The sequence below is a fragment of the Papio anubis genome, chromosome 2 (genome assembly GCF_008728515.1).
Source record: "Papio anubis isolate 15944 chromosome 2, Panubis1.0, whole genome shotgun sequence".
Taxonomy (NCBI): Eukaryota; Metazoa; Chordata; class Mammalia; order Primates; family Cercopithecidae; genus Papio; species Papio anubis.
The window spans coordinates 153274361-153300293 of record NC_044977.1 but is presented as its reverse complement, the minus strand read 5'-3'; the positions used below and the strand labels follow the sequence as shown (position 1 = coordinate 153300293).

Below are 25933 nucleotides of genomic sequence, written 5' to 3'. Positions count from 1 at the left end.
TATTTTATTTTCTCTTGCTAGTGAGTTGTTTGAGTTTCTTATATATTCAGGTTATTAATCCCTTGCCCCTTAAACACTAACTCCCCTTTTTCCCCTCTCCTCAGTCCTTGGCAACCACCATTCTACTTTCTTTCTTTATTTTTTCTAAAATGAAGTCTCACTCTGTCACCCAGGCTGGAATGCAGTGGCGTGATCTCGCCTCACTACAACCTCCACTTTCTGAGTTCAAGTGATTATCCTGCCTCAGCCTTCTGAGTAGCTGGGATTACAGGCATGCACCACCACACCTGGCTAATTTTTGTATTTTTAGTAGGAATGGGGTTTCACCGTGTTGGCCAGGATGGTCTCAAACTCCTGGCCTTAGGTGATCCACCCACCTCGGCCTCCCAAAGTGCTGGGATTATAGGCGTGAGCCACCGCGCCTGGCTTCTACTTTCTGTCTCTGAATTTGACTAATCTAGATACCTCATTTAAGTGCTATGATAAGTAGAATAATATTTGTCCTTTTGTGTGGCTGGCATATTTTAATTAGCACAATCTGTTCAAGGTTCATCCATGTTGCTGCATGTTCTGAATTTCTTTCCTTTTTTTTTTTTGAGATGGAGTCTCGCTCGGTTGCCAGGCTAGAGTACAGTGGCATGATCTCAGCTCACTGCAGCCTCTGCCTCCTGGGCTGAAGTGATTCTTCTGCCTCAGCCTTCCGAGTAGCTGGGACCGTGGACGCGCGCCACCGCGCCCAGCTAATTTTTGTATTTTTAGTAGAGACGGGTAGTATTTTCACCGTGTTGGCCAGCATGGTCTCAATCTCTTGACCTCGTGATCCACTTTGGGATTACAGGCATGAGCCACCGCACCCGGCCTTCTGTCCGTTTTAAAGCTGGATGACATTCCACTGTATGGATGTACCATGTTTTCATTATCTGTTCATCTGTGGATGGACACTTGGGTGGTTTTCACCTTTTTGCTATTATGAATAATGCTGCTATGAGCATGGTAGATAAATATCTGTTCAGGTCCCTGCTTTCCTTCTTTTGTCTTAGAGTTCTTGTGTGCCTATTTTTTCTGTTGGTTAGGGATGGAAGGCTGCTAAGCCCCTCAGTTTACAATTGTGGAAACTGAGGTACAGATGGAGAGGTCACTAGCCTAGGGTGAGACCTAGCTAGCTGGAGAGCCGGATCTTGGGCTTCTTGACCCTGCCGAGCGTGTCCTCCACCCTGTCCCACTACCTCCTGCTTTGGCCCAAGCCTTGGGCCTCTAGGGTGGGATGCTGACCAAATCCTCTGCCCACTTACAACAGGGCAGATGTCTCTGGGCCTCCCCACCCTCTGTCTCCCAGGCCTGCCCTCCGCCCAGCCAGCCTCTGGAACTTCGCATCTTTCTTCCATCAGTGGAGAACAGCAGTGGGCCCTGGGTCTCCAGACACCGCTTCCCACCTTGGGGCTCTTGGGCCCAGCTCCACAACCTCTCTGTCTCCGTCTCCTCAGCAAGGGCCCAGTGTTTTCAAAGAGCAAAAGCCTGGCTCTTCTCCTGCACCCTCAGAAGCTGGGACATTTCCATCCTGGCTTCTGCCCAAACCTCAGACACAAGTGCTGTTGTCTTCTCAGAGGGGCCTGAACCTGGCTTTTCCCCGCACACTTGAATCCACATTCTTTCTGGGGATGGGGAGGAGAGGAGGACATTGGAAGGACAGGCAGAGGAAAAGGAACATTTATTGAGAGTTTTTTTTTTTTCCTGAGCCAGGAGCTTTACCAGGGGGCTTTATGCTCAGCAGGCCTTAGGCCAGCTTTAGAGTGGGCACTCTCCATAGGCCCCAACTAAGAATGGGGTGCAGGCAGAGCTGGCCTGTCCCCCACCAAGGGGAAGCTGCCCTTCCCCTGCCAACAGTGATGTGGGAGGAATTTCCCTCTTTCCCTTCATGGGGAAGCATGGCTGCTGGCCTGAGATGATGCAGTCCAGCCCTGCAGGCCTGGGCCTGACCCTTTGTCCCTGCTGCATCAGCCACGCTGCTGAAATGCCTCACTGATCTCCACTGTGCCCAGGGCAGTGCTCGCTGGTAGAAAGGCCTTCCTCACATTGCTGACAGATCTCTTCCCAGATCTTCTCTTGCTGTCTGTCCTCAGAGCGGTGATAGCAGTTACTACCGACCAGACTTTTCTTGAAGGCCTCATACTAAGGGCTCTTACAAGGATGCCTTATTTCATCCTTGTGACAATTCTGTGAGATTGAGATTAGTGAAGTGAGAGTAAATCACTTTCCAGGTGAGCACAGCTGCTCTGCAGCCAGTGTACCTCAGTACTGCTGCTCTATTGGTAAAATAGTGAAGTACTCTCTACCACTGGAAAAGTGCTGCTGCCGCTGCTGCCCTGCGCCCAGGGGCCCTTCCCAGACCCACTAGCCAAACTTGGAGCTGAGGGAGCCCCCTCCAGCCACGGACCTAGAGTCAGCTCAGTGAGGCTTGGACTCAGTGGTGAAGGTGTGAGTGGAATATGCAACTCCCCACACCCAACTCTTTGCACAGCCTGGGCTCATTCCAAATTTGTCAGCATCCCAAAATCCAAGTGTTTTTCCACTTCCCTTGCTGACAATCAGGTCATATATGGCAGTTAATGTGGCGTTTTGCCTGAGTTTCAGAACTTCATGTTGGTCACTGTTAGAGGTCACGTGACCAGTTTGGGCCAAGCACACCAGCCCGACCAATAGATCTGAGACCTCCCCTGTCTGCCATTGTGTTGGGTGATGCCACCTTCCCTGGGCCTCAGTGTTGCCTCTGTCGGCCTGTGCTCCCCACGCCCTGGCTCTGGTGACTGGGGCTCCTCCTCCCTTTGGGCTGCCTCTGGACAAAGACCTTGCACCCTCATCAGTGGGATCTGTATCCAAATGAGATACACCCCATAGTTGTTGCAAAGGATAAATGAACAAAATACAAATTGTGAGTTCCTGGAGGAAAAGGACTGCACCCACCATTGTATCTCTGATGTCAGCCCAGACCTGGCATCTATTAGGTGTTTAATTATCGTTCATTGAGTGAAGGGGGAAACAAGTCACCTTGCAAGGAGCTTGGCACATAGCAGACCTCAGTAGATGCTATTGTTGCAGTGATCGCTTTAATATGATGTCTATTATTGTTGTTTTTATTGTTATTTTTAGAGACAGGGTCTCACTATGCCACCTAGGCTGGAGTGCAGTGATCATAGCTTACTACAGCCTCAAACTCCAGGGTTTAAGTGTTCCTCCCACCTTGGCCTCCTAAGCACTAGAATTACAGATGTGAGCCACTGTGTCTGGTTTATATTATTTATGAGGTGGCTTGATGGTTTCAAGAATAGGTCCCGTCACCTGTATGGATGATGGGCCACTGACATGTGTCCCTGTGTCTAGGGAGGTCCAGGAGTGAGGCTTGAGCCCCTGACTTAGGGATATACCTCTCCACCCAGAGTTGTGTGAATTGAACCCTGAGTCCTATGTACCTGGATATGTTCACTAATTCATTCTGCAAATAATTGCTAATGTATCCATCTCTCTTTTGGGCTCTGAGGACGTAGCAATTGGCAAATCGAAGTCCCTGCTCTCATGAAGCTTATGTTTCAGTGGGGTGAGGGGACAGAGCATAAACAAATATATATGGTGTCAGGTGGTGATAAGTGCTGCGATGAAGAATAAGACAAGGTAAGGGAATCACAGTGAGGCAGGGGTTGCTCTCTTGTTTTGGCTGGTCAAGGAGGGCCTTCCTGATAAGGGAATGTTGGAGCAGAGACCTAAAAGAGAAAGCTGCACCTGTATCTGGAAGAGAATCTCAGTCAGTGGGAGTATCAGGTGCAAGGGCCCTAAGGCAGGGGTGTGCCTGGCCTGTGTGGGGAATAGCTAGGAAGCCAGCGTGGGGAGCAAGTGAGAGCATGGCTAGTAGGAGAGAGGTCAGGTAGGTAGCTGGAAGGGATTGATCTCGTGGGGTTTTGTAGGTAAATGAGAAGCCGTTGGAGGATTTTGAGCAGAGGAAGGACATAATCTAACGTGTTTAAAACATGGGTACTTCTCAGTTCCTTATCCCTCTGCCCTCCTGGCCCGGCGAGTGAGAAGAGCTCACTCTGGCTCTGGTGTGAATGGAACACAGAGGAACCATGACAGAATCGGAGAGACCAGTAAAGAAGCTCCTGATGGTGGGCTTGGGCATTGGTGGACGAGGTGGTAAGAAGGGTAGATTCTGGATGTGTTTTGAAGGAGGAGACAACAGGATTTGTCGATGGAGTATGTGAGGTTATTAGAGAGGGAAGCATCTTTGGCCTGAAGAACCAGTAGAATAGAGTTACATTTATCAAGATTAGGAAGAACAGTGAAAAACAAGTTTTGGGGGGAAATCAAGAGTCTAATTTTGGACATGTTAAATCCAGGATGCCTTTCACACATACAAGTAGAAGTCAAGGTGGCAGCTGGATATCTAAGCCCATAGGAGGGGAGACGTATGGGCTGGATGGAAATCTGGGTGGTGACCTATAAAGCTGCAGGATGAGAGATCACCAAGAACGTGACTGTGGTTAGAGAAGGACCCACCAATGTTTAGAGGCTGGGGAGAAGAGGAGACAGGGCAAGACCAGTCACTACAGTTGGATAAAGACCAAGGCCAGAGTGGCATCCTGCAGCCAAGTGAAGAAGGTGCTTCACAAAGGCAGGGACCATCAACTGCGTGAGAGGCCGGCCAGGAGCCCAGCAGGGTGAGGAACTGAGAAGCACCCATTGGATTTAGTGACATGGAGGTCATTTGAGACTTGACAAGATCAGTTTTGATGGAATGGTTGGAAATGAAAGTTTAATCAGAGTGGGTTCAAGAAAGAGTGGTGGAGAGGAGGAGCAGGCAGCGAGGATAGGCAAGAAGTGTTTCTGTAAGGGGGAAGACAGAAATGAACAGTAGTGGGAGGGAGAGGTGAGGCCTAGGGGTGGGGTTTTAATTTGTAATTTTTTTGTTTGTTTTTAAGACAGGGTCTTGCTCTGTCACCCAGGCTGGAGTTCAGTGGCATGATCACGACTCACTGCAGCCTTGACCTCCCGCAATCCTCCCACCTCAGTCTCCCCAGTAGCTGGGACCACAGGCCTGGCAAATTTTTGTATTTTTTGTAGAGACGGAGTCTCACTTTGTTGCGCAGGCTGCTCTCAGACTCCAGGGCTCAAGTGATCCTCCCAGCTCAGCCTCCCAAAGTGTTAGGATTACAGGAATGAACCACTGTACCCAGCTTTATTTGTAAATTTTTGTGTTTCATTTTTTTGTATTTCTGAGTTTTTAAAAAATATTTATTTATTTATTTATTATTTTTTGAGACAGAGCCTCACTCTGTCACCCAGGCTGGAGTGCAGTGGCACAACCTTAGCTCACTGTAACCTCTGCTTCCCAGGTTCAAGCGATTCTCCTGCCTCAGCCTCCTGAGTAGCTGGGACTACAGGTGCCTGCCACCACACACAGCTAATTTTTGTATTTTTAGTAGAGATGGGGTTTCACCATGTTGGCTAGGCTGGTCTCGAACTCCTGACCTCAGGTGATCCACCTGCTTTGACCTCCCAAAGTGCTGGGGTTACAGGCGTGAGCCACTGTTCGCGGCCAATGTATTTTTGTTTTAAGATGAGAGAAATTAGAGTATGTTTACCTGCTGGTGGAAATAAACCAATAGAGAATAGGATGATGAAGGAACAACAGTTGCAGCAGTGTCCTCGCACAGGTGGCAGGGACCGGGAGCCAGTGCCCAGCTGGAGAGGATGGTCTTAGGAGCAGGGCTGGGTCATCCACCCTAGCGAGAGGGCATGTGTTTTACAGGAAGGGAGGTGGGTTGATTTTTTTCTCATATAACTTTTTTTATTGAGATAAAATTCACATGCGAAATTCATATGTACAGTTCAGTGGTTTTTAGTGTATTCACAGAGTTGTGCAACCACATATTGCTGATTGATTAACAAATCAGTAATCATTGTAATCACTGCCACTCATTCCTGAAAGTATCCATCCCCAACCTTGCTCAAAACCCCCCTTACCCATGAGCACTCACTCGCTATTGTCCCCCCTCCTCAGTCCCTGAAACCATTAATCTACTTCCTGCCTTTATGGATTTGCCTACTCCGGATGTTTCATGGAAACGGAATGCGATGACACATGGTCTCTTGCGCCTGGCTTCTTTCACTTAGCACAGTGTTTTCCAGGTTCATCCTGCTGCAATGTGTATCAGAATTCCATTCTTTTTTATGATATTCTAGTGTACGGATATACTACATTTTGTTTTTTGTTTTTGAGATAGAGTTTCACTCTTGTTGCCCTGACTGGAATGCAATGGCGCGATCTTGGCTCACTGCAACCTCTGCCTCCTGGGTTCAAACAATTCTCCTGCCTCAGCCTCCTGAGTATCTGGGATTACAGGTGTGCGCCACCACACCCAGCTAATTTTTGTATTTTTATTAGCGAGGGGGTTTCACCATGTTGGCCAGGCTGGTCTCGAACTCCTGACTTCAGGTGATCTGCCTACCTCGGCCTCCTGAAGTGCTGGGATTACAGGCGTGAGCCACTGCGTTCGGCCATATACTACACTTTGTTCATTCTTTCATCAATCAATGGACATTTGGGTTGTTTCTGCTTTTGGCCATTGTGAGTAATATTGCTGTGACTGTTCATGTGCAAGTTTTCATGTGAAAACTTGCTTTCAATTCTCTTGGGTATATATCTAGAAGTGGAATTGCTGGGGGTCATTTGGTAACTCTATGTTTAACACTTTGAGGAATTACCAAACTGTTTTCCAAAGTGGCTTCACTGTTTCAGATTCCTCCCAGCAGTGTGTGAGGGGCCCCATGCCTCTCAGGTGGGTGATGTGGGGTGCAAGCATGTGGAATTTATCTCCTGTTGGATCCCTGTTTCAATTCCTGAGCTGAGAGTGCAAGCTTTGGCAGAAGAGGAGGGGCGGGTGGTGGTCACCCAGGCAGTGGGAGAATGATGGAGAAGGATGGCGGACACTCTGAAGGCCCTGGAAGTTGATGCTCAGGCCTTTAAAGGGGGAGAAGCCAGTGCATTCATGAATTTTCGCTTCCCTGCTACCCTTGGCTGCCCAGGCGCAGGTGCGGAGTAGGTGGAGAGTTTGGTGTAAGCAAGTGGAGTGAATGCAGGAAGCAGCCTCCAGGCTTCTGTCCTCCATCTCTGTCCTCACCCCTCCTTTTAGACCTGCTGTTCTTCACAGGCTGTGGGGATGCCACTGCTGACTCCCTGCTCAAAGACAGGCTGGTGTGAGAAGCAGAGCAAGGCTTGGAATCAGACGGGCGTGGGTTCAAATCCTGCCTCTACTGCTCATTAGCCATATGAACCTAAGCAAATCACTAGCCTTGCCCTGCCTCTGTTTCTTCACCTGTCAAATGCCAGCCTCCCAGAGGGATTGCAAGGTGGAGTGGGATTATAGGCCAGTGCTCCCAGTTGCCTCCCTGTTTCCCTGCACTGCCAGGCCCCCATCTGTTTGCGTGATATTCCTGGCCTCTAGTTACACAGCTGAGACCCCTGCTGTCCTTTCCCCTTTCTTCTCTTCCTTCCCTGAGAGCAGCATTGAGGATTCTAGGTTCCTCTAAGAATCCCACAGAACCATAGACCATCTCCCCAGAATGTGTACCCACATATGCAGTTTGTACACCAATTCTGGGGATCATGGGCCTTGTGAAAACTTATCCCAAGACCCCCTCACTCCATTCCCCACAGCTGCAGGAGTGTGGCCTCCAGCATGAACAACCCCCAAAGCTGGTGGCCGGCACTTCTCCCCTGATGCTATCCTTAAGCCAGGGTGTTGAGGGAGGTTGGGGCCACTGGCAAAGGGACTTTTCCCTGTCACCAGGGAGCCAATTGGTGCCCACTACAGGACTTTAGCCCCCTTCCCCTTGGGGAGTCCCAGGTGTCCTGGCTGTCTGCACCCTGCCAGCATTTTGGAGAAGTTCAAGAAAGCAGCCGTTTTTCTAGGAACAGTGCATGGTGAGTGCATCAGCCCTTTTGCCCAGCACCCAACCCCACTCCATACACAGCCATTACCCAGAAAGGGGAGCACAAATTAAAATAGTAAATGCCCTTCATCACTATGTACGTACAACTAAGTGACATTATTTTTTCGAATCTATTCTTAAGCTTCCTCACCTTATTCTTCTGTAAAATGGGCATAATCATTCCTGCCTCCCATGACGGGTTTGTGAATTAGAGATACATAGAAAACTCTAGGCATGGGGCTGGGCACGGTGGCTCATGCCTGTAATCCTAGCACTTTGGGAAGCCAAAGCAGGCGGATCACTTGAGGCCAGGAGTTCAAGACCAGCCTGGCCAACATGGCAAAACCCCATCTTTACTAAAAATGCAAACATTAGCGGGGAGTGGGGACATGCACCTATAATTCCAGCTACTTAGGAGGCTGAGGAACGAGAATCACTTGAACCCAGGAGGCAGAGGTTGCAGTGAGCTGAGATTGTACCACTGCACTCCAGCCTGGGTGATGGAATGAGACTCTGTCTAAAAAGAAAAGAAAAAAGAAAACTTTAGGTATGGCCCTTGGAGGCATATTATCTCTAGAAATTGTTTTCTCTATTGCTTGATATTCCATGACCCTTATTTCACCCTGAAGGGGTGTCATAAAAGTTTTTGTTTTTGTTTTTTTGAGACAGAGTTTCACTCTTGTTGCCCAGACTGGGGTGCAGTGGCGCGATCTTGGCTCACTGCAGCCTCCCCCTCCCAGGTTCAAGTGATTCTCCTGCCTCAGCCTCCCGAGGTACTGGGATTACAGGCGCCTGCCACCATGCCCGGCTCATTTTTGTATTTTTAGTAGAGATGGGGTTTCACCTTGTTGTCCAGGCTAGTCTCAAACTCCTGACCTCATGATCCACCTGCCTCGGCCTCCCAAAGTGCTGGGATTACAGGTGTGAGCCACCGCTCCCTGCCGTGTGTCATAACAGTTTAAAAATCAGTTTTTAGTGATTTCCCCTAAAGCCGGAGTGGGCTGTTTTAACCCAGTGATGGCATTTCCTGTAGAGTGCAGATGATTCGTCTAGTCGTTCTGCAAGTATTTTTTGAGCCTTCCTTGGGTGCCGAAGCTTTTGTGGGCCCAGGGAAATGAAAGCCAGGCTTCTACATTCTGGGACTCTATCCCATGGTGAGGAGCTGAGCCAGGCCCAGAGGCCCAAACTTGGAGGAATCGATGACACATGCAAAAGGAAGGGTTCAAAAGATGGAGGTCAGAGGCTGGGCGCTCTTGTGAGGAGGAGGGGAGATGGACTGCATCCCAGCTGGTGGGCGGCTGGGACGGCCAGTGGAGAGGAGGGGAAAGGGCATTCTAGATGGAGGTCATGGCTTGGGCAAAGGCTTGGAATGGAGATACAGCCCAGCCGGTTCTAGGATGGCCAGACAGTGGTGGTTCTGGCTGAAGAAAAATGACTGGACAGGCTGGGACGCTTGGGCCTTAGGGAAATAGGAACACCTTTCTTCCTGGTGTGTGGCCTTTAGTGGGTTCCTTTAACTCCTGGACCTCAGTGTCCCCATCTATACTAGGAGGATGGTAATATCTTCCTTCCAAGGCTGTGAAGAGGACTGAGAGAGCGGGTGTGTATAAAGCCTTTGGCACAGTGCTGGCTGCCAGCAGGAGCACGGTGGGTGGGACCACTTTTAGCCAAAGATCTTGACCGTACCCTGGGCTGTGGGCCAATGTCGGAGCCCCTAGAGCTCATGCTGTGACTTTTCTCCCTCTGGAAGCCTGGGTGGAGGAGGGAGAGAGAAGGTGGCTCACGCCTGTAATCCCAGGCGTGGGCAGTTTCCCTAGTATTTCCCAGGAGGGAGCAGGAAGGGGACAAGGGAGGAGGAGAAGCAGAGAAAAGGGGGAGAGGTGAGGCGGAGGAGGAGAAGGTCTTAACCATTACATCAGGGCCCCAGGCTGGTGCCCCTCCATGCTGGCTGCCCTCCTGCCTGGGACTGCATGCCTTGCCAGCATGTGGGGCTTGCCTTGGCATCTGAAGTCCCCAAGCTCCCAGCAGTTCCAGGGTCTCTGTTAAATCCTCCTTTGCAAAGCTGCTGGGCCCCTTGATCCCTTGATCCTCAAGTGGGAAGATTGGAGCATCGCAGACAGTTGTGCACAACACTGACCCTGTCTCTCCATTTATCTTTCCCCTTCCTCCTCCCCCGGTCTGGCTGCCTCTCTGTCTCTGTCTATCTGTCTGTCTGTCTCTCACAAACGCACACGCACACACACATTGGCAGCATACCTCTTCTCCACAGTGACTAATACTTTCTGTCTCTGGAGTCCTCCTACCTTCATGACATCAGGCATGTGGAATGCAGGCAAGATCATAATTTCTTAAAAGTGTAGCTGCCCATTATCTTCACCCTCCCGCAGGAGGCCTTGGAATCAGAACTGCTGACAAGGGGCCTGTGGCCAGGCATTTCCAGGTGTATGTGTGTGGAGGGGTGGGCTAGACAAGGGGTGGGCTAGTGCTGCTTGGGAGCAGGCCCAACTCAGCCACACACCCCTCTCGCCTGCTAGCCCTCCCAGACCAATGGATAGCTTCATACCATTCCTGGGGTAGATTTTGTCCCTTCTGTTTCATCTGCAATTATTAGTGTATTCAGGTTTTATATGTTTTCTGGAGCCAGTTTTGATCATTTATATTTCTTGAACCATCCATTTCGTTGAGAATTGGAAATTTATTATTATCAAACTGTGTATGTTTTTCTCCATAATTAAATATATAGCTGTATCCATAGTCAGAGGCCTTTTCTCATTCCAAATGCTTGTCTTTTTTTCTCTGATAAGAATTGCTAAAAGTTGGGTTTTTAAAAATTGGTCCTTTGAAAGAATCTGCTTTTGATTTTTAGATATCAGCTACTTTCCCCTCCTCCTACTCTGGCAATTTTTACTTTTATTGATACCTTTTTCTTTCTCTCTTATTTTATTTATTTTTCCTTTTCTAGCCTCTTGATTTAAGTGTTTAGTTAATTTTCAGTTTTAGTTTCTGAAATGCATTTAAAGCTATAATTTTCCTCTCTAAGTACCACTTTGGCCTTAAATCAGAGGTTTTATTACTGTTGATTGTCCTTGAATTCTAAACTGTGATTTCTGCTTTTTAACTAGAGAGTTATAGAGGAGTATGGCTTTTAACATTTTCAGGTGGCTAGACTCTCTTATACTCTTGTTTCTGTTCATTTCTGATCCTGTTACAGTACAGGTTGAGCATCTGCAGTCCAAAAATCTGAAATCTGAAATGATTCAAAATCTGAAACTTTTTGAGCACTTATGTGACGCCACAGTGAATAGTCCACATATAAGTACTTAACATGAACTTTGTTTTATACACAAAATTCTTGGACATATTGTATAAAATTATTTTCAGTCTATGTGTATAAATATAAATGAATCTTGTATTTACTTAGGTCCCATCCCCAAGAGATCTCATTATGTATAGGCAAATATTCCAGAATCTTCTAAAAATAAAAAATCTGAAACACCTCTGGTCCCAAGCATTTCAGATAAAGGACAAAACTTAGCCTATAGGATTTCTGCCTTTTGGAATTTGTTGAAATTTTTATTTATGACCTAATATATGGCCAAATTTGATGTGTGTTTTAAAATGCTTCACGGCGGGGCACAGTGGCTCACGTCTGTAATCCCAGCACTTTGGGAGGCCAAGGCAGGTGGATCACGAGGTCAGGAGTTTAAGACCATCCTGGCCAACGTGGTGGAACTCCATCTCTACTAAAGTAAATACAAAAATTAGCGAGCGTGGTGGCGCACGCCTGTAATCCTAGCTACTCGGGAGGCTGAGGCAGGAGAATTGCTGGAACCTGGCAGGCAGAAGTTGTAGTGAGCCAAAATTGCACCACTGCACTCCAGTCTGGTGACAGAGCGAGACTCCATCTCAAAAAAATTTAAAAAATAAAAAAATAAAATAAAAAAATGTTTGTTTACTATTTGAGTGTAAAGTTTGTTCTCTCTCTCAGAATAAGCTTAAATTTTGTTTTGTTTTTAGAAACAGGTTCTCATTCTGCCCCAGAGGCTGCATTTCTGTGGCAAGAATGTAGCTCACTGAAACCTCAAACTCTTGGGCTCAAGCGATCCTCCACTTTATCCTCCCAAAGTGCTGGGATTACAGGGATGAGCTACCTTGCCCAGCCAAGTACTTCAATTTTGTTATTTAATGATAGGACATTGCTTCTGGAGATCATTTGTTCTATATTTAAGAGAAGCCTCTTCAAGTCTCTCATAATGATTATGGAATTTGTCAATTCCTACTGGTTTTAAAAATCCGTTTTTTTGTCCACATACATATTTAAGCAACATGCCTAGATGCTTATGATTGATGACTGTGGCACTTCTTGATGCTTGTACCTTTCCGATTTGTAGATGCACTTCTTTTATTTTGGTTACCATGTGACTGGCATTGTCTTTTTATCCTTCCATTTTTCATCCTTTCTGTCATTTTGCTTTATATGTGTCTTTGTAAGAAAGCAGGCAAATGGATTTTGTATTTAGTATCTGCTTTTAATAGGTGAATTTAATCCATTTGCATTTATTGTGGTGAATCATAGATTTATTTCAGCTATCTTATTTCATGCCTACTTTTTATTGTATTTGCTTATTTTTGTTAAGTTTATTTTTACCTTTTGTTGGATTGGTTTCACTTACTTTGTCCTGTTTTTCCTCTGTTGCTTAGGAAGTTTGAGGTTTTACTTCTGTTCTTCTAGTGGTTATGCTATATATGTATGTGTGTGTATACTCATATTTTTCTGTCAGCATCTAGATGTAATCAGGATCATTAGCCTCTTGACAAATGAGGCAAGAACTTTAGTACTTACTTTTTTCCTGGCTCCTACCCTTACACATTGGATCATCATAGATTTTAGTTCCACATTATCATCTATTCTCTTCAAATTATGCAACAACATTTAGTTAAACTTGCCTGTTCTTTTAAAAATGTGTAGAGATGGGGTCTCACTATATTGCCCAGGCGGGTCTCGAACTCCCAGCCTCAGACTATCCTCCTACCTCAGCCTCTCAAAGTTCTGGGATTATAGGCTTGAACTTACTGCACTGGCCTTAAACTTAACTCTTATGTTTTGCTGTTTCCTTCTCTTACCACTGTTTGTAGTATCACTCATCTTTCTCTTTCATGGATTTATTTTTTACTTTGTAAGAATTCTTTCAGAAAGCCTGCGTGATATAATTTCTAAGACCTTCAATGTCTGAGATGACTATTTTTCCTTTCCATAGGGCCCATTTTGATTTTCAACTCCCTATTAATTTTTTTTTAATTTGAACATATTTTAAAATATCCTAGATCTCTAGTTTTTGTTTAGATAATACATACCTTCAAAATCTGTAAATATGTGAATTACGATCTTGCCTTAATGTCTTCTGCTTTTTCTTTTTCATTTATTTATTTATTTATTTATTTATAGACAGAGTTTTGCTCTTGTTGCCTAGGCTGGAGTGCAATGATGCGATCTTAGCTTACTGCAACCTCTGCCTCCCAGGTTCAAGCAACTCTCCTGCCTCAGCATCCCGAGTAGCTGGGATTACAGGCACCCACCTCCACGCCCATCTAATTTTTTGTATTTTTAGTAGAGATGGGGTTTCACCATGTTGGCCAGGCTGGTCTTCAATTCCTGACCTCAAGTAATCTACTCACCTTGGCCTCCCAAAGTGCTGGGATTACAGGTGTGAGCCACCGAGCCCAGCCATCTTCTGCTTTTCAATTCAGGCCTTTCCATCCACACTTCAGCCAAATGCATGCTGTTTCCATCTCTTTTGTTAATTGCAGTTCTGAGTGGAATTCTTTTTTTTTTCTAAGAAAAAAAGGCTGCAGTCCCTCTAGTTGAAGGTGTGGTCTTCCTGCTCCCTCCTGGGAAATACAGGGGAAACTGCCTGGTCCTTGGCTGTAGGTCCTGTCTTCTGACCTCTTCATTTCACATCCAGATGAAGTAGTTCTAGGATATCAGAGCTGTAAGGATATCTACTGGTCCCAGAGCCCCGCCCCTCATTTCCTACATGAGACTGAGGCCCAGGGAAGGAGCAGAAGTAGCCATGAGCTGCTTTTATGCCCTGGGCACCTCTTGGGTCCTCGTGTCCATCACTGGCTCCTCTGAAGTGCCGAATGACTCCAGGGGATGTCCAGCAATGATGGGCTGTGGGGACAGGCTACTTTCGTGGGTACTGTGTAAAGGTGCCTGCCTAAGGAGATGTGGATTCCCAGGCGTCCCCAGATAGCTTGTCCTGTGGCTTTCCTTGCCATCTATACACTGGCAACTCCCACATCTGTATCTCTTGCCCCCTCTTCTCTTCTCTATGTCTGACTTAAGTCCCCAGACACCTTTTGGAAGTCAAACATGGTGTCTAATAGGCTCTGAAGCCTGTGTCAAAAACTGAGTTCCCCAAACCCTGTTTCTCACCCAGACTTCCCCACCTCAGCATCTGACATCACTATTCCCCCAGACACTCAGGCCAGAAACAGGCATCATCCTCAGTGCCTCTTTCTCTCACCTCTCTATCCCCGCACTTTCCTCCAGAAAGCTCTGCTCCTGTTGACTCTGTCTTGGAAAGTGGCCTTGGTCTGGTCACTTCCCCCAGCACCCACTCCCCGCCCTCGGCTCTACCAGTGTGTGTTGCCTGGATTCTTGTGCTAGCCTCCTCACTGGGTCCCTGCTTCCACTCTTGCTCTGTTTTCCTCAGCAGCCAGAATGAACTTTTCAAGATGTCCTCCAGAGCATGCTGTTCTTTTTCTTTCTTTTTCATTTTTAAAAATTTTTTTCGAGATAGAGTTTCGCTCTTGTCTCCCAGGCTGGAGTGCAGTGGCGCTATCTCGGCTCACTGCAACCTCCACCTCCTGGGTTCAAGTGATTCTCCTGCCTCAGCCTCGTGAGTAGCTGGGATTATGGGCGCTTGCCACCATGCCTGGCTAATTTTCGTATTTTTAGTAGAGACAGAGTTTCTCCATTTGGCCAGGCTGGTCTTGAACTCCTGACCTCAGGTAATCCACCTGCCTCGGCCTCCCAAAGCGCTGGAATTAGAGGCTAATCCTGCATCTTCAGTGGATCAGGTGCATCGGGTGGATCACCTGAGGTCAGGAGTTGAAGACCAGCCTGGTCAACATGGGGAAACCCCATCTCTACTAAAAATACAAAAAATTAGCTGGACATGGTGGTGGGCGCCTGTAATCCCAGCTACTCGGGAGGCTGGGGCAGGAGAGTCGCTTGAACCCGGGAGGCGGAGAGGTTGCAGTGAGCCAACCACACCTGGCCAGAGTATGCCATTCTTTCACGCAAACTCTCCAGTGGCCCCTGTCTTGCTTAGAACCAAGCGAACCTTACACAGTGTGGCAGGCCCCACCGTCTGCCCCCACCTCCTCTCCATCCTTCACACGCCCTTCACTCCCCTTCTTGCCCTTGCACGCCTCCACCTTTGAGCCTTTGAATTTGTTGTGTTTCCTCTGCCTGGGGTGCTCTTCCACTAGGCCATGTGGCTCCCTCCGGCCCCTCATTTAGTCACTGTTCAAATGTCACCTCCTGATAGTGGTCCTCCTTCCCTATCCAAAATGACACCAACTTCTGCCAGTGACCCTCAGCCAACTATATCATTCTTCACACTGTGTATCTATCTCCACTCAAATAACAGCCATTCATTTGTTGATCTGTCTCACTACTACATGGTGAGTCCCATAAAAGCAAGGATTTGGTCTCATTTGCCTTCTGTCCATAGGGCCTAGAACACTTCTGCCACCCAGCAGGCACTCAGACATTCCTTAAATGAATGAACAAGAATGGACAGACTTCACATTTATTTTTCATTCAGGTACTATTCGGGGCTACTTTTTGGCCAGGCCTTGAGTAGACAGGTGACTGGCACAGACCTGCCATTACCCCTGGGAGCTAACAGTCCTGCTGGGGACAACTACACGGGCGGCCAGAAGTGTTCCCAGAGGCGTTGGCATGGGGCTGGCGTCAGTCCTGGGGCTCCAGCAACAGCCAAGTCAGAGTCCATTCACCAAAGCCAGTGGAGAAGGGGAGGGAAGGGGGAGTTGGAGGAAAGCATCCTGGGCTGCAAGGGTAGCCAGAGCGGGAGGGAAGACCCCGGTGAGGATGGCAAGCTCATAGCAGACCCTCCCATAGGGCTTTTGTGCCAGGCACTGCACAGAGGGCATTACATCTATTAACTGAAAACTACCTTGACCATCCCTATTTTAGGAAATGGTGGCACAGAGAGGGTAGCTTGCCTGGGGTCACACCCAGGCATGAGGAGCCAGACTGCCCAGTGGGCTGGCTCCAAAATCTGTAACCAGCCGCTCCCCTGCCTCCCGGGAGAGGGGGAAAGTGGATCTGGTCAGACAGTAGGGGAACTGGGAAGATGCAGGGGAGGTTAAGCCATGAGCAGGTGCTTGGAGGATGCTGCAGGTTCAGACTTCATTCTCCCGGAGGGCAGGAAGGGGTCAGGCCTGCACTGCTAAAAGGAACCCCACCTGCCTACTGAGCTGTGGCTGTGAACAGAGGGATGAGACTTGCCCTCTGCAGGAAGGAGGCTGGAGGAGGCTGGAGGAAGGTGGGGGCGAGGAGCACAAGCACTTGGGCAGGAGTAGTTGAGGGGATGGATGGGTTAGGACGAAGAGCTTCCAGTCCCAGCCTGGGAGGAAATGCCCTGGCTGTGAGGGGCCACTCCTCCCCCAGGGTCTCCCTGGTATCTGTCCCCTTGGGGGTTGAGATGCCCTTCCTGCCCAGATGGCCTCTTCAGGGCGTTCCCCAAGGCATGTCCATAAATAAGCTCTCCTGCCCTAGGGCGTACAAGGTGGAGGCACTGTTTTCATCTATATAGGAGGAAAGGGGAGGCTCAGAGAGTCAGGCAACCTCCCAAAGAGTCACAGTTTATAGGCCTTGCAGCAGGGATCCAAGCCCAGGTCTGGCCAGAGGGATTATGTAGCACAGTTCATCATTGACTTCATGAGGCGCGTCTGTAGATCAGAGAACTTAGGCCCAGTAAGCACATGGGGTGAAATTGGAGGAGAAGGGTTGATGGGTCCACAATAAGTCAGAGCCTCACCCTGAAGCAGGCTTTAAGGTGGGGGGGGGCTTCAGCTGGGACCCTTCGAGCAGCCCCAGGGAAAGAGCTTGTGCAGCCTCTCGTGGGACAGCTTGGACTGAGCCACGGTAGGGACAGCAGCAGCAGTGTGGGAGTCTGCAGGCTGTGGGGGCTGCAGGGTGGGTGAGGACAGCCCCTGAGTGGCCTCATTCCACCCCAGTTCTGGACACAGCCGGGCAGGAGGAATTCAGCGCCATGCGGGAGCAGTACATGCGCACGGGGGATGGCTTCCTCATCGTCTACTCCGTCACCGACAAGGCCAGCTTCGAGCACGTGGACCGTTTCCACCAGCTCATCCTGCGCGTCAAAGACAGGTGAGCATCAAACACAGGTGAGAGTACCGGGAAGAAGCCTGCGCCTGCCTCCTAGGGCGCGCTTGCTTTCGCGCTTCTCTCTCTCAATCTCTCTCTCTCTCTCTCTCTTTCTCTCTCTCTCTCTCTCGTCCCTAATTAAAGGCTTGGATTTTTTTAAGCCTTATGTGGAGTAATTAAATAATTTGAAATTTGGCTTATACTCATTTGGTCTTGTTAAGTCTCAAAGAGGCTATGTAATGAAAATAAATGCACAAACTAATAGGAAAAGAACAATATTTGAGTGAATTCCATTAAAGACAGAAAAAAATCTAGCTAACATGTATTCCAAAGAGAAAGTGTTAATCAGTTTACCAGGTAAAGGGCCACACGTACATACACATAAAGCTCCCACAGGTGAATGTGGGTTTTACTCTGAATACATGACTTGCAAAAGAAAAAACAAAAATGGCTCAGATGTGGGAAAATATTCAACTTTCTTGCTAATCAAATAAATATAAGGAAGATAGTAAAGTACCATTTTTCACCTGTCAAATTATAATTTTTAAAAATGGAAATACCCAATGCTGCCAAAGATGCAGTAAGATTGTCATTTCATTCAGTTTTGGACAAAATTTGGCCCATGTCAATAAGAATCTTCACGGTGACCATGCCCCTTGATGCCCTCTGCTGGGAGCCATCCTAATTGTGCAGCTGGTTGTGTGGTTGGTACATCTGAATGACCCAAGAGATGGGAACCAGGTCTGGGGAGCCAGCCCCTGACCAGCAGCCCCTCGAGGCCTCACCATTGGCCTCGCAGTGGACCTGAGGTTTCAAGCCAAGACAGCCAGCAGCCCCCAGGCCCTTTCCCCTAACCCTAACCTCTCTCTGGAAAGGAGGAGGGAAGGGACTGCAGCCCAGGCTGACTGGGGAGGTGCTGTAGGCTGACTGTGCTATGCCTGAGATGTAGCTGCGCCACCTTAACTAGGTGTGAGGGGTGGTGGAAACCTCACAGAGCTGCTATTCCTTTGTTTCCCAGGGAGTCATTCCCGATGATCCTCGTGGCCAACAAGGTCGATTTGATGCACTTAAGGAAAATCACCAGGGAGCAAGGAAAAGAAATGGCGACCAAACACAATGTAGGTGTGTGCGTGTGTGTAGAGGGGGTCAGGAGATGTGTAAAAGCTGTTGCCTGGTCACCCCTGCAGTCCTGGTCTTTGGAAATGAAACTATTGTTTATTGAAGGGCTCCCCTTAGTTTAAGTCTTGTTGCTGCTGAAATCCTGCAATTCCAGGAATCCAGGTAATGCACATCAGTGTTTCTTCAGTGCTAGAGGCAGGTCCCCTAGAAAGAAAGTAGAAGGTGTCTGGGACCTGGGGGGGATCATACAACTCAGGGACTTCTGAGCGATGGGGCGGGACCACAGGTGGCAGTGGTCTGAGGCCCTGGAGCCCGGGCCATTACTGAGCCGGCAGGAGTACAGGATGTGAAGGGGCTCCAGGTAGGTCCCAGCTCGAGCTGCAGTGCCTTCCTGCCTCCCCTGGGTGTGTGCAGGGAAGCACGTTGTCCTGACTCACAAGGTCCCCGTAGGACTGTACTGGCCACTTATCAGGGGCACTTGCCTTGGCCGGATTTGGTGTCCAGCCGGAAGAGGCTCCAAAGCAGACCTCAGCACCTCTTACCAGGGCCAGGAGAAAGTGCAAAGTGCCCGGTTCAAACCCTGATTCTCTGCCACCTGCTGTTGACCTTGAGCAAGTGCGTCACTCTGAGCTCAGTCTCCTGAGCTGCAGAATGGAGATACTTGCTTACCTCAGAGGGTTAATGTGAGGACTAAATGAGGTCAGGGATAGTGAGACCTGGAAAGCCAAACAGCCCACAATGAAGAGCAGTTTCCATTTAGTGTTATCAGAGGCTCAAATATTTGTCCAATGAATATTTCAAAGGCTTAAGCTCTGCCTTTTGTGCTCTGCCCTTTGTGTGTCTGTTGGCTACAGCAGAAGTGTGCACATCCGACCTCACGTGATGATGATGGATGGGAAGATACTGACTGGTTTGTGTTCTGGGCAGTGATTTACAATCTACTCCTCTAGAACAACAGCTTACCCTGTCGCCCTCCTCCATGCATTTGAAGTGTTATTTTTCTTTTCCCCACTGTGCTTTTCTTTTTCCAGCATATTATAATGAAAGGCATTAATTTTGTAATCAGAAAAAACTTATGAAAAATCACCAAGTTATTCAGTCTAATCACACTCAGTTTACTTCCATCTGTCTCATCAAGCGAGGCCTGTGTGTTCCCCACCCTGCTCCCCGCCTTTGGGGAACGAACACTTCCTGCCTTGGCGGGGTCCCTGCTGTAGGAGAAGGTGAGCGCTCAGGAGTGAGTGTGTCCTGACCTCATAGAGTCTTTGTTCTCCTCCCTCTGCCAGCCCGAGGCTTGGTGCAGATCTGGCCCTGGAAACCTGCTCTGTGGGGCCACCACGGTCACATCTCCCGCTGTCTGCACCCTTTCGGCCGGGTGATGATTTCTCAGCATTGAACGTGCAGACAAAAACCTTGTGTAAACATGGCTGAGCTCCCAGGCTCGTAGATACAGACCAAACAAGAGCTGGGCCGGGGTGGAGGCCAGCACAGATGGGCCAGGGTCACCCGGGCCCAGAGTCCTGGTCGTGGCCCAGTCTTTCCTCAGCCTTTTCTACCAGTGTCCACTCTGGAGGGCCCCAGAAAGAGGGGCAGAAGTCATCCCAAGGTGGAGAAACAGACCTCAGAAAGAAAAATGGGTAGAATCAGAATGTATTTTAGTTTAATAAATGAAACAGTTTTTCATCTTCAAGTATGTAAAAAGATCACTTTATTCTATTTTTAGGGAGCTATTAAGTATCTCTGTGCCTAGAGAACAAGAGGGAATTGGAAAAACCATTAGTAACACTTTCCAACCTGAAAGAGTGAGAAGCCCCAAGTGATGCCTGAGGCTGTTGGGGGCTGGGGCTTCTGTGGCGTGTTTTGAAAGCACCTGGGTTCCTCAGAACCTCTGAGCATTTTTAAGGGTGGAACAGGGCTTTGAGGATCTCTGTGCCACTGTGACCAAGTTGAGCTTTGCCTTCCAGATTCCGTACATAGAAACCAGTGCCAAGGACCCACCTCTCAATGTCGACAAAGCCTTCCATGACCTCGTGAGAGTAATTAGGTGAGCACTGCCCCCTCCCTAGAAGCCGGCCTCCACAGCATGGGTTGGCTCCTGGAGGCAGCTGGGAGCTTGAGGAAGCAGCTCCTCTTCTGAGGCCATGAGACTGTAGAATTCTGGGCCTATGTTTGGATTTCTTGTCCCTCCTTCCGTTTCTTTCTTTTGCTCTTTCCACCCACCTCTGCCCTCCCCACAGCTGCTAACGGGTTTGTGGGTGAAGTCTGCCGCACATGCTAAGTGGAAATGCCTTCCTGTCTGAGGCAGCGGCTCAGGCTCCCTGGAAGGCAGCTCCCTCCAGCCTGGCTTCAGTGTTCTCCTCACGCCAAAGCTTTCAACACCGTACAAACTAGGTCTCTCTCCTCTTCCATGTCCTGATATCAGAGCACCCTTTGATATTTCCCCTGAACAACCAATATTCTGATTCCAAGGTTCAAATTTCAGAGGCATTGCACACGTATCTCCTTTCCTGACCCCACCAGCTGTCAATCTCCAAGTATTGTCAGCAATCCTAATGAAAGTTTCTTGTACATTCCTTTGCATGGTCAGGGTCCAGATCTTAATCACCTCATGCACTCATGACTAAAACAGCCTCCTGGCTGCATCTCCGGTCACCAATCTATCGCATTTCCCAACTCTTCAACATGCACAGCAGCCTAACCAGTGGGTCTCAGACACTGTGCATTGAGTTTGTGGCCTGTATGCTGGCGCCTTCAAGGGCTGCTGGTGAGCTGTGAGATCAGCCCCGGGGCTCTAACCCCCGCTATACACACATCCCTCAACATGCTTAAAAAGCTCATCTTCTCATTATTCCCCAGCATAATGAGGAAATATTACAGTCTTCACTTTATGTTCTTGCTGGCAGTTTTGCACTCTCAAAATGATTTTCTCATGCAGGTGTGGTGGCTCATTTCTGTAATCCCAGCACTCAGAGGCAAAGGTGGAGGTGGAGGAAAGAGGATTGCTTGAGGCTAGGAGTTCAAGACCAGCCTGGGCAACATAGTGAAATGCCATCTTTACAAAAGGAAAGAAACTATTTTATCTTAGGCATTTTGCCTCCAATTAGGACGTGCTGCCATCAGGTAGCCTATGGTGATGTCTTGGTTGTGAACCAGTAGTGCCAAGGTCAGGTTTTAGACATAGGAAAAGTTAACAGAAAACATGAAATGGCTTTTATGCTTAGTTGACCCATCATTTTATTTAAACTATGAAACACAGAAATAGAAACCAGCACTCTATGAGACAAATCGCGATGTAGCTTACGATTTATGTAAATGTAGCCACAACATAATGTCAGTCATTCCCATCAGTAGGGCGATTTAGGTTATCCCCTCCCCTGTCTCCCTGTTTCATTGCCTCAAGAGAAGCTATCCTGCCAGGCCCTACTCCAGTGGCCAGGACAATCACTGAGTGAGGCATGGCATCCCCATTCCTTTACCCACTAACCCTGCCACAAGAGGCCTCCTCTGCCTCAGATCTGGGGCTAGGGAGGAGAGGGGCAGAGGAGAAGCAAAGCCCATTCTGACTTTGTCTTTCTGTCCTTCATTGTTTCAAAAGGCAACAGATTCCGGAAAAAAGCCAGAAGAAGAAGAAGAAAACCAAATGGCGGGGAGACCGCGCCACAGGCACCCACAAACTGCAATGTGTGATCTTGTGACAGGCCTGAGGCCCTGGGCACAGTGACTGTGGCCTGGCCATCCCTCGGGGCCCCTCCCCACCTAACTGCACTGAAACCATTTCTAACCACAACCCTTGGCCCAAGGACCTGGTACAGGAAGGGAGAAGGGTGAGTGGGCAGGGAGCAGACAGGGTCTGGCTTTGCCCAGAGGGCACGGGCTTTCCCACCTCTCACAAGAGGCAAGGAAGCCGCCTGTAAGCAGAAGCAGCATCCCAGTGCCCCTGGCCTCCCCATGTGTTGATTCAACCCGGTTCCTGCCCCTCTCTCGGTGGGTGTGCTGTTTCTTGTAACTACATAGTGTTGGTTTGATGTGGAAGTGTTTATCCACATACAAAGTACAAAACAAGCCATGAACAAGCTTCTTCCCCTTACCCCCCATCCACAGTGTCTGAGCTTGGATGTCTTTTATAGATTTTTAAATTATTTTAGTGATTGTTATTTTATTAAAGGGGTCTGGGCTCACTGCCTCGTGAAGTTTCAAGTGTTCAGCAGACCTCTCTGGTAACATATCTGGAATATTGTTGTTTTTTAACTGAGTTTTCCCATCAGTGCCAAAACTCAACTCAGTCTGAAAGTAGAGTGACTGAGAGGACAGAAGTGAATGGGAACTGTAGCTGGAGGCCTCAGGCCGTGGGTCAAACCTGGGAGGGAAAGAGACCCTACTCATGGCCTGGAAATGAGAGAAGAGAGAGGTATTTACCCAGAGGGTTCTCCTATGGTTGGGGATGCAAATATTAGAAAACAGATTGTATTTTGCTGAAGGGAGTGGCTGTCATGAGCATGTCAATTCTAAAAGGGGTTTTCATTATCCTGGAAATGTATAAACTAAAGTAAGCTGATTGGCTTTGCAAACGTGTTCATTTGTTTTTCAGACAGTATGGGTTAAGTTCTCTGCCCTCCCCAGGGGTCTGAGGAGGCTCTGGGTTTCTCAGATCTGTCTCTTGCTGCTTTTTCACGTTGGCTGTGCTGCTTGGTGCCTCTCTGATATGAACACACTGACACGTCAAAGTAACCTAATGTGGACACCATGCAGAAAACTCCAGTTCGTGCTGGATCTTAACCAAAAACGATTCAATACTCTTATCACTAAAACAGCACCAAGACCTCAAGCCATCTTCCCTTGGAGTTAACCGACTACCACTTCTGTAAGCCCAGTCAATGAGCAGACCCCTTCCAGTATTTGTAAAAGTAGTGCTGGTTGCCTTTTTGGCAATTTTTGTTGACCTATTGAATCTTGACTATAATATGATCTGACAAGTAAGGAAGGCTGGGCTGATGTGTGGCTCTCATACACCTTCCACAAGGGGGCAGACTCCCCAGCTCCCTGATGATGCTCAACCCGCGCCACCCCGCTCAGGTGCTGCTGGTGTGAGCCAAAGACTGGAGTTTTTCCAGCTGGGGTGGGAGTGGAGTGACAACAGGAACAACGGTGCACCAAAGAAAAGGTCAGAATATAAGGCAGCACAGCTGGTGACCTTATTTTCTAGATGTTACAAATCAGGTCACTATGCAAACTAGAATATCCTCAGCAGGTGGCCTGGCCACTCTGGAGAAAGAAGCCTGAGGAAAGTGAGCACCCAACCGGATGCCAGGACACCTGGGTCCTGAAAATGCGCCGTGTGCCTACCTCGGCAAGATCACCAGCACTGAAGGGCCCAGCTGGAGAGTGATCCTGCTACAAAAGGAGATAGTTGAGACTTTTGTTTGTTGGAAATCAAACTTCTTATTTGACTAAATTGCCCCTTTTTCTGTTCCTAAAAGGAAGGATAAGAGAGAACATTCCAGATGAGGCACTTCAGAGTTTCCTTAGATCCTATAATGTTAAGAGGTATTTTAAACACTAAAAGGACAAAGCTCTTCCCAATCCTTATGCTTCCCTAAGTGGCATCTGCAGCAGGTACGTGTGTAGTTTGATGGCAGCTGCAAACTGGAGGTGAGGCGGAGGAAAGGCAGGCAGGAAGAAGTGAGGATGGAGATGCTCAGAACCGAGAGCATGGCGGAGTAGGAGAAGCAGCCCTGCACACAGGGCGGTGTCCACGGCCAGAAAACTCCTGCTGGGCACCAACTACTATGAGCGTAACCCATACCCACCATGGAGCTCCTACTCCTCGACGGCACTGAGTGGGGTAGTCTCACTGGAAGCAGATCAGCTGACATAGAAGAGAGACTTTGGCCATAAAGGTGAGAAGACAGGCATTTCAACCACATGGTTGGGACAGAAGGGACAGTGCATCTGTTCATCCATCCTGCTCTTGGCTCACAGTTGAACTCCATAGTGCCTGAGAGAGACTAGTTAAGGGTTGGTCTTCTGTAGCCTCTGCTGTTGAGCCTCTGGTAAGCTTTCATCTCCCATGAACTCATTTCCCCATAAGTGAAATGAGTAAATAATGCCCCATTTGTAGAAGTGGGCCCTCATGACTGAGGTAGCTTCCAGATAGGCCAGAGTAAAGTGTAGAGTGTGCCCCGTGCCATCCCTCCATCATCTTCTCCATCATCATGTACCAGGGTCAGACTGGGAAACCTGGTTGGCCACGCCACACCATGACCGAGGAGCCAACTGGGACTTGTGGCTGTTTAACATCCTCATGTTCCCATTGGTCTTCCAGAGAATAGTGCTAGCCTCACATCTCCTGGAGCACAGCCTTCCTGAAATGTCCTCACCCCATGCCTTTGCCATTGTGTGCTCTCAGATTTCCTCCACTATTTGACACCCTCTTTAGAGGGCTGCTTTTTCTTCCAGAGATAATCCTAGCCATCCTCTCCACTCGGGCTATGGCCACTTACTACCCGTGCACTTTGCCACACACGGGACACCTGGATGGTTTCTCTTAGGACTTTTCCCACCTCCTTCTCATGACATTTGCTGTGGAGAATGCCTGGCTGGGCCTCCTGGGGCCTGTCTCGCTTTGCCAGGAGACATGACCCACTAACGTGGTAACTCTAACCCAAAGGCCCCTCAGACATTACAGCAAATCCGGAGCCACAGACAGGTTCGCTGCATTGGTAGCCCATCGTGTTTGAAATTCCATGTCGAGTTTACTTGGAATGAAAGATACTTGAATTATCGTGCGCCCAGGAGTGCCCAGCTTCTGTTTCATAGTCTTAACAGGTGGCCGTTGTCGTGAAACGAGAGTGATGCCTGAAGATCTCAATGATGTTTGAGCCTTTTATGTAACTTTCTATTAAGTCTTTGTATATCTCGACTGATTAATAAAGAAGAGAAACATGTACCTGTCTTATTTCCTTTTATTCCAATATTCCTGAAGTTTTGCTGAGAACATTGTGAGTTGTTGGTATTTTGCCCGGAACATCCACCTCTTACAGAGCATGACCTTGGTCCTAACCAGATCTAAAGTAAGGAGGAGCCCACTGGTGGCCATGGGGTGTCTCCTTCCTGCGCAGAGCCGAAGGATGAGGGCAGGCTAGCACAGCATTTAGAGGCACTGCCTCTTGATGCTGGGCAGATCTGGATTTTAGCCCTGCTCCCGACCTTTGTGTGCCTTTGGGCAAATGACCTGCCTTAGTCTTGAGCTGCCCTGCCTGTGAATGGGACAATAATGTGCACCTCGAAGTAGCTGGAGGACTAAAGCTAACGTAAGACTGTGGTGAGGAGCCCAGAAACGGTGCTCTTTGTCCAGGACACCTATTGGATTATCTGCCTGACATTCCTTTTCATGGAAACTGCCCTCTTCCC

At 48.5% G+C, this 25933-nt stretch overlaps 1 protein-coding gene across 6 annotated transcripts in view; it reads left to right on the top strand.

Moving 5' to 3' along the window:
* MRAS (muscle RAS oncogene homolog) overlaps positions 1-25467 on the top strand; it is a 58719-nt gene extending 33252 nt beyond the window's left edge. For 4 of the 6 annotated variants that reach the window (XM_003895047.4, XM_003895048.5, XM_009201629.3 and 1 more), the window contains exons 3-6: positions 17254-17407; positions 18423-18522; positions 20488-20567; positions 22119-25467. In XM_003895047.4, coding sequence (XP_003895096.1) covers positions 17254-17407; positions 18423-18522; positions 20488-20567; positions 22119-22218 — 434 coding nt within the window. In that variant the 3' untranslated portion in view covers positions 22219-25467. Of the gene's footprint in view, positions 1-15722; positions 15816-17253; positions 17408-18422; positions 18527-20487; positions 20568-22118 lie in introns of all 6 variants that reach the window. The other 2 variants (XM_009201632.4, XM_017955851.3) reach the window with 2 other exon arrangements.
* The last annotated feature ends 466 nt before the right edge of the window (positions 25468-25933 follow it).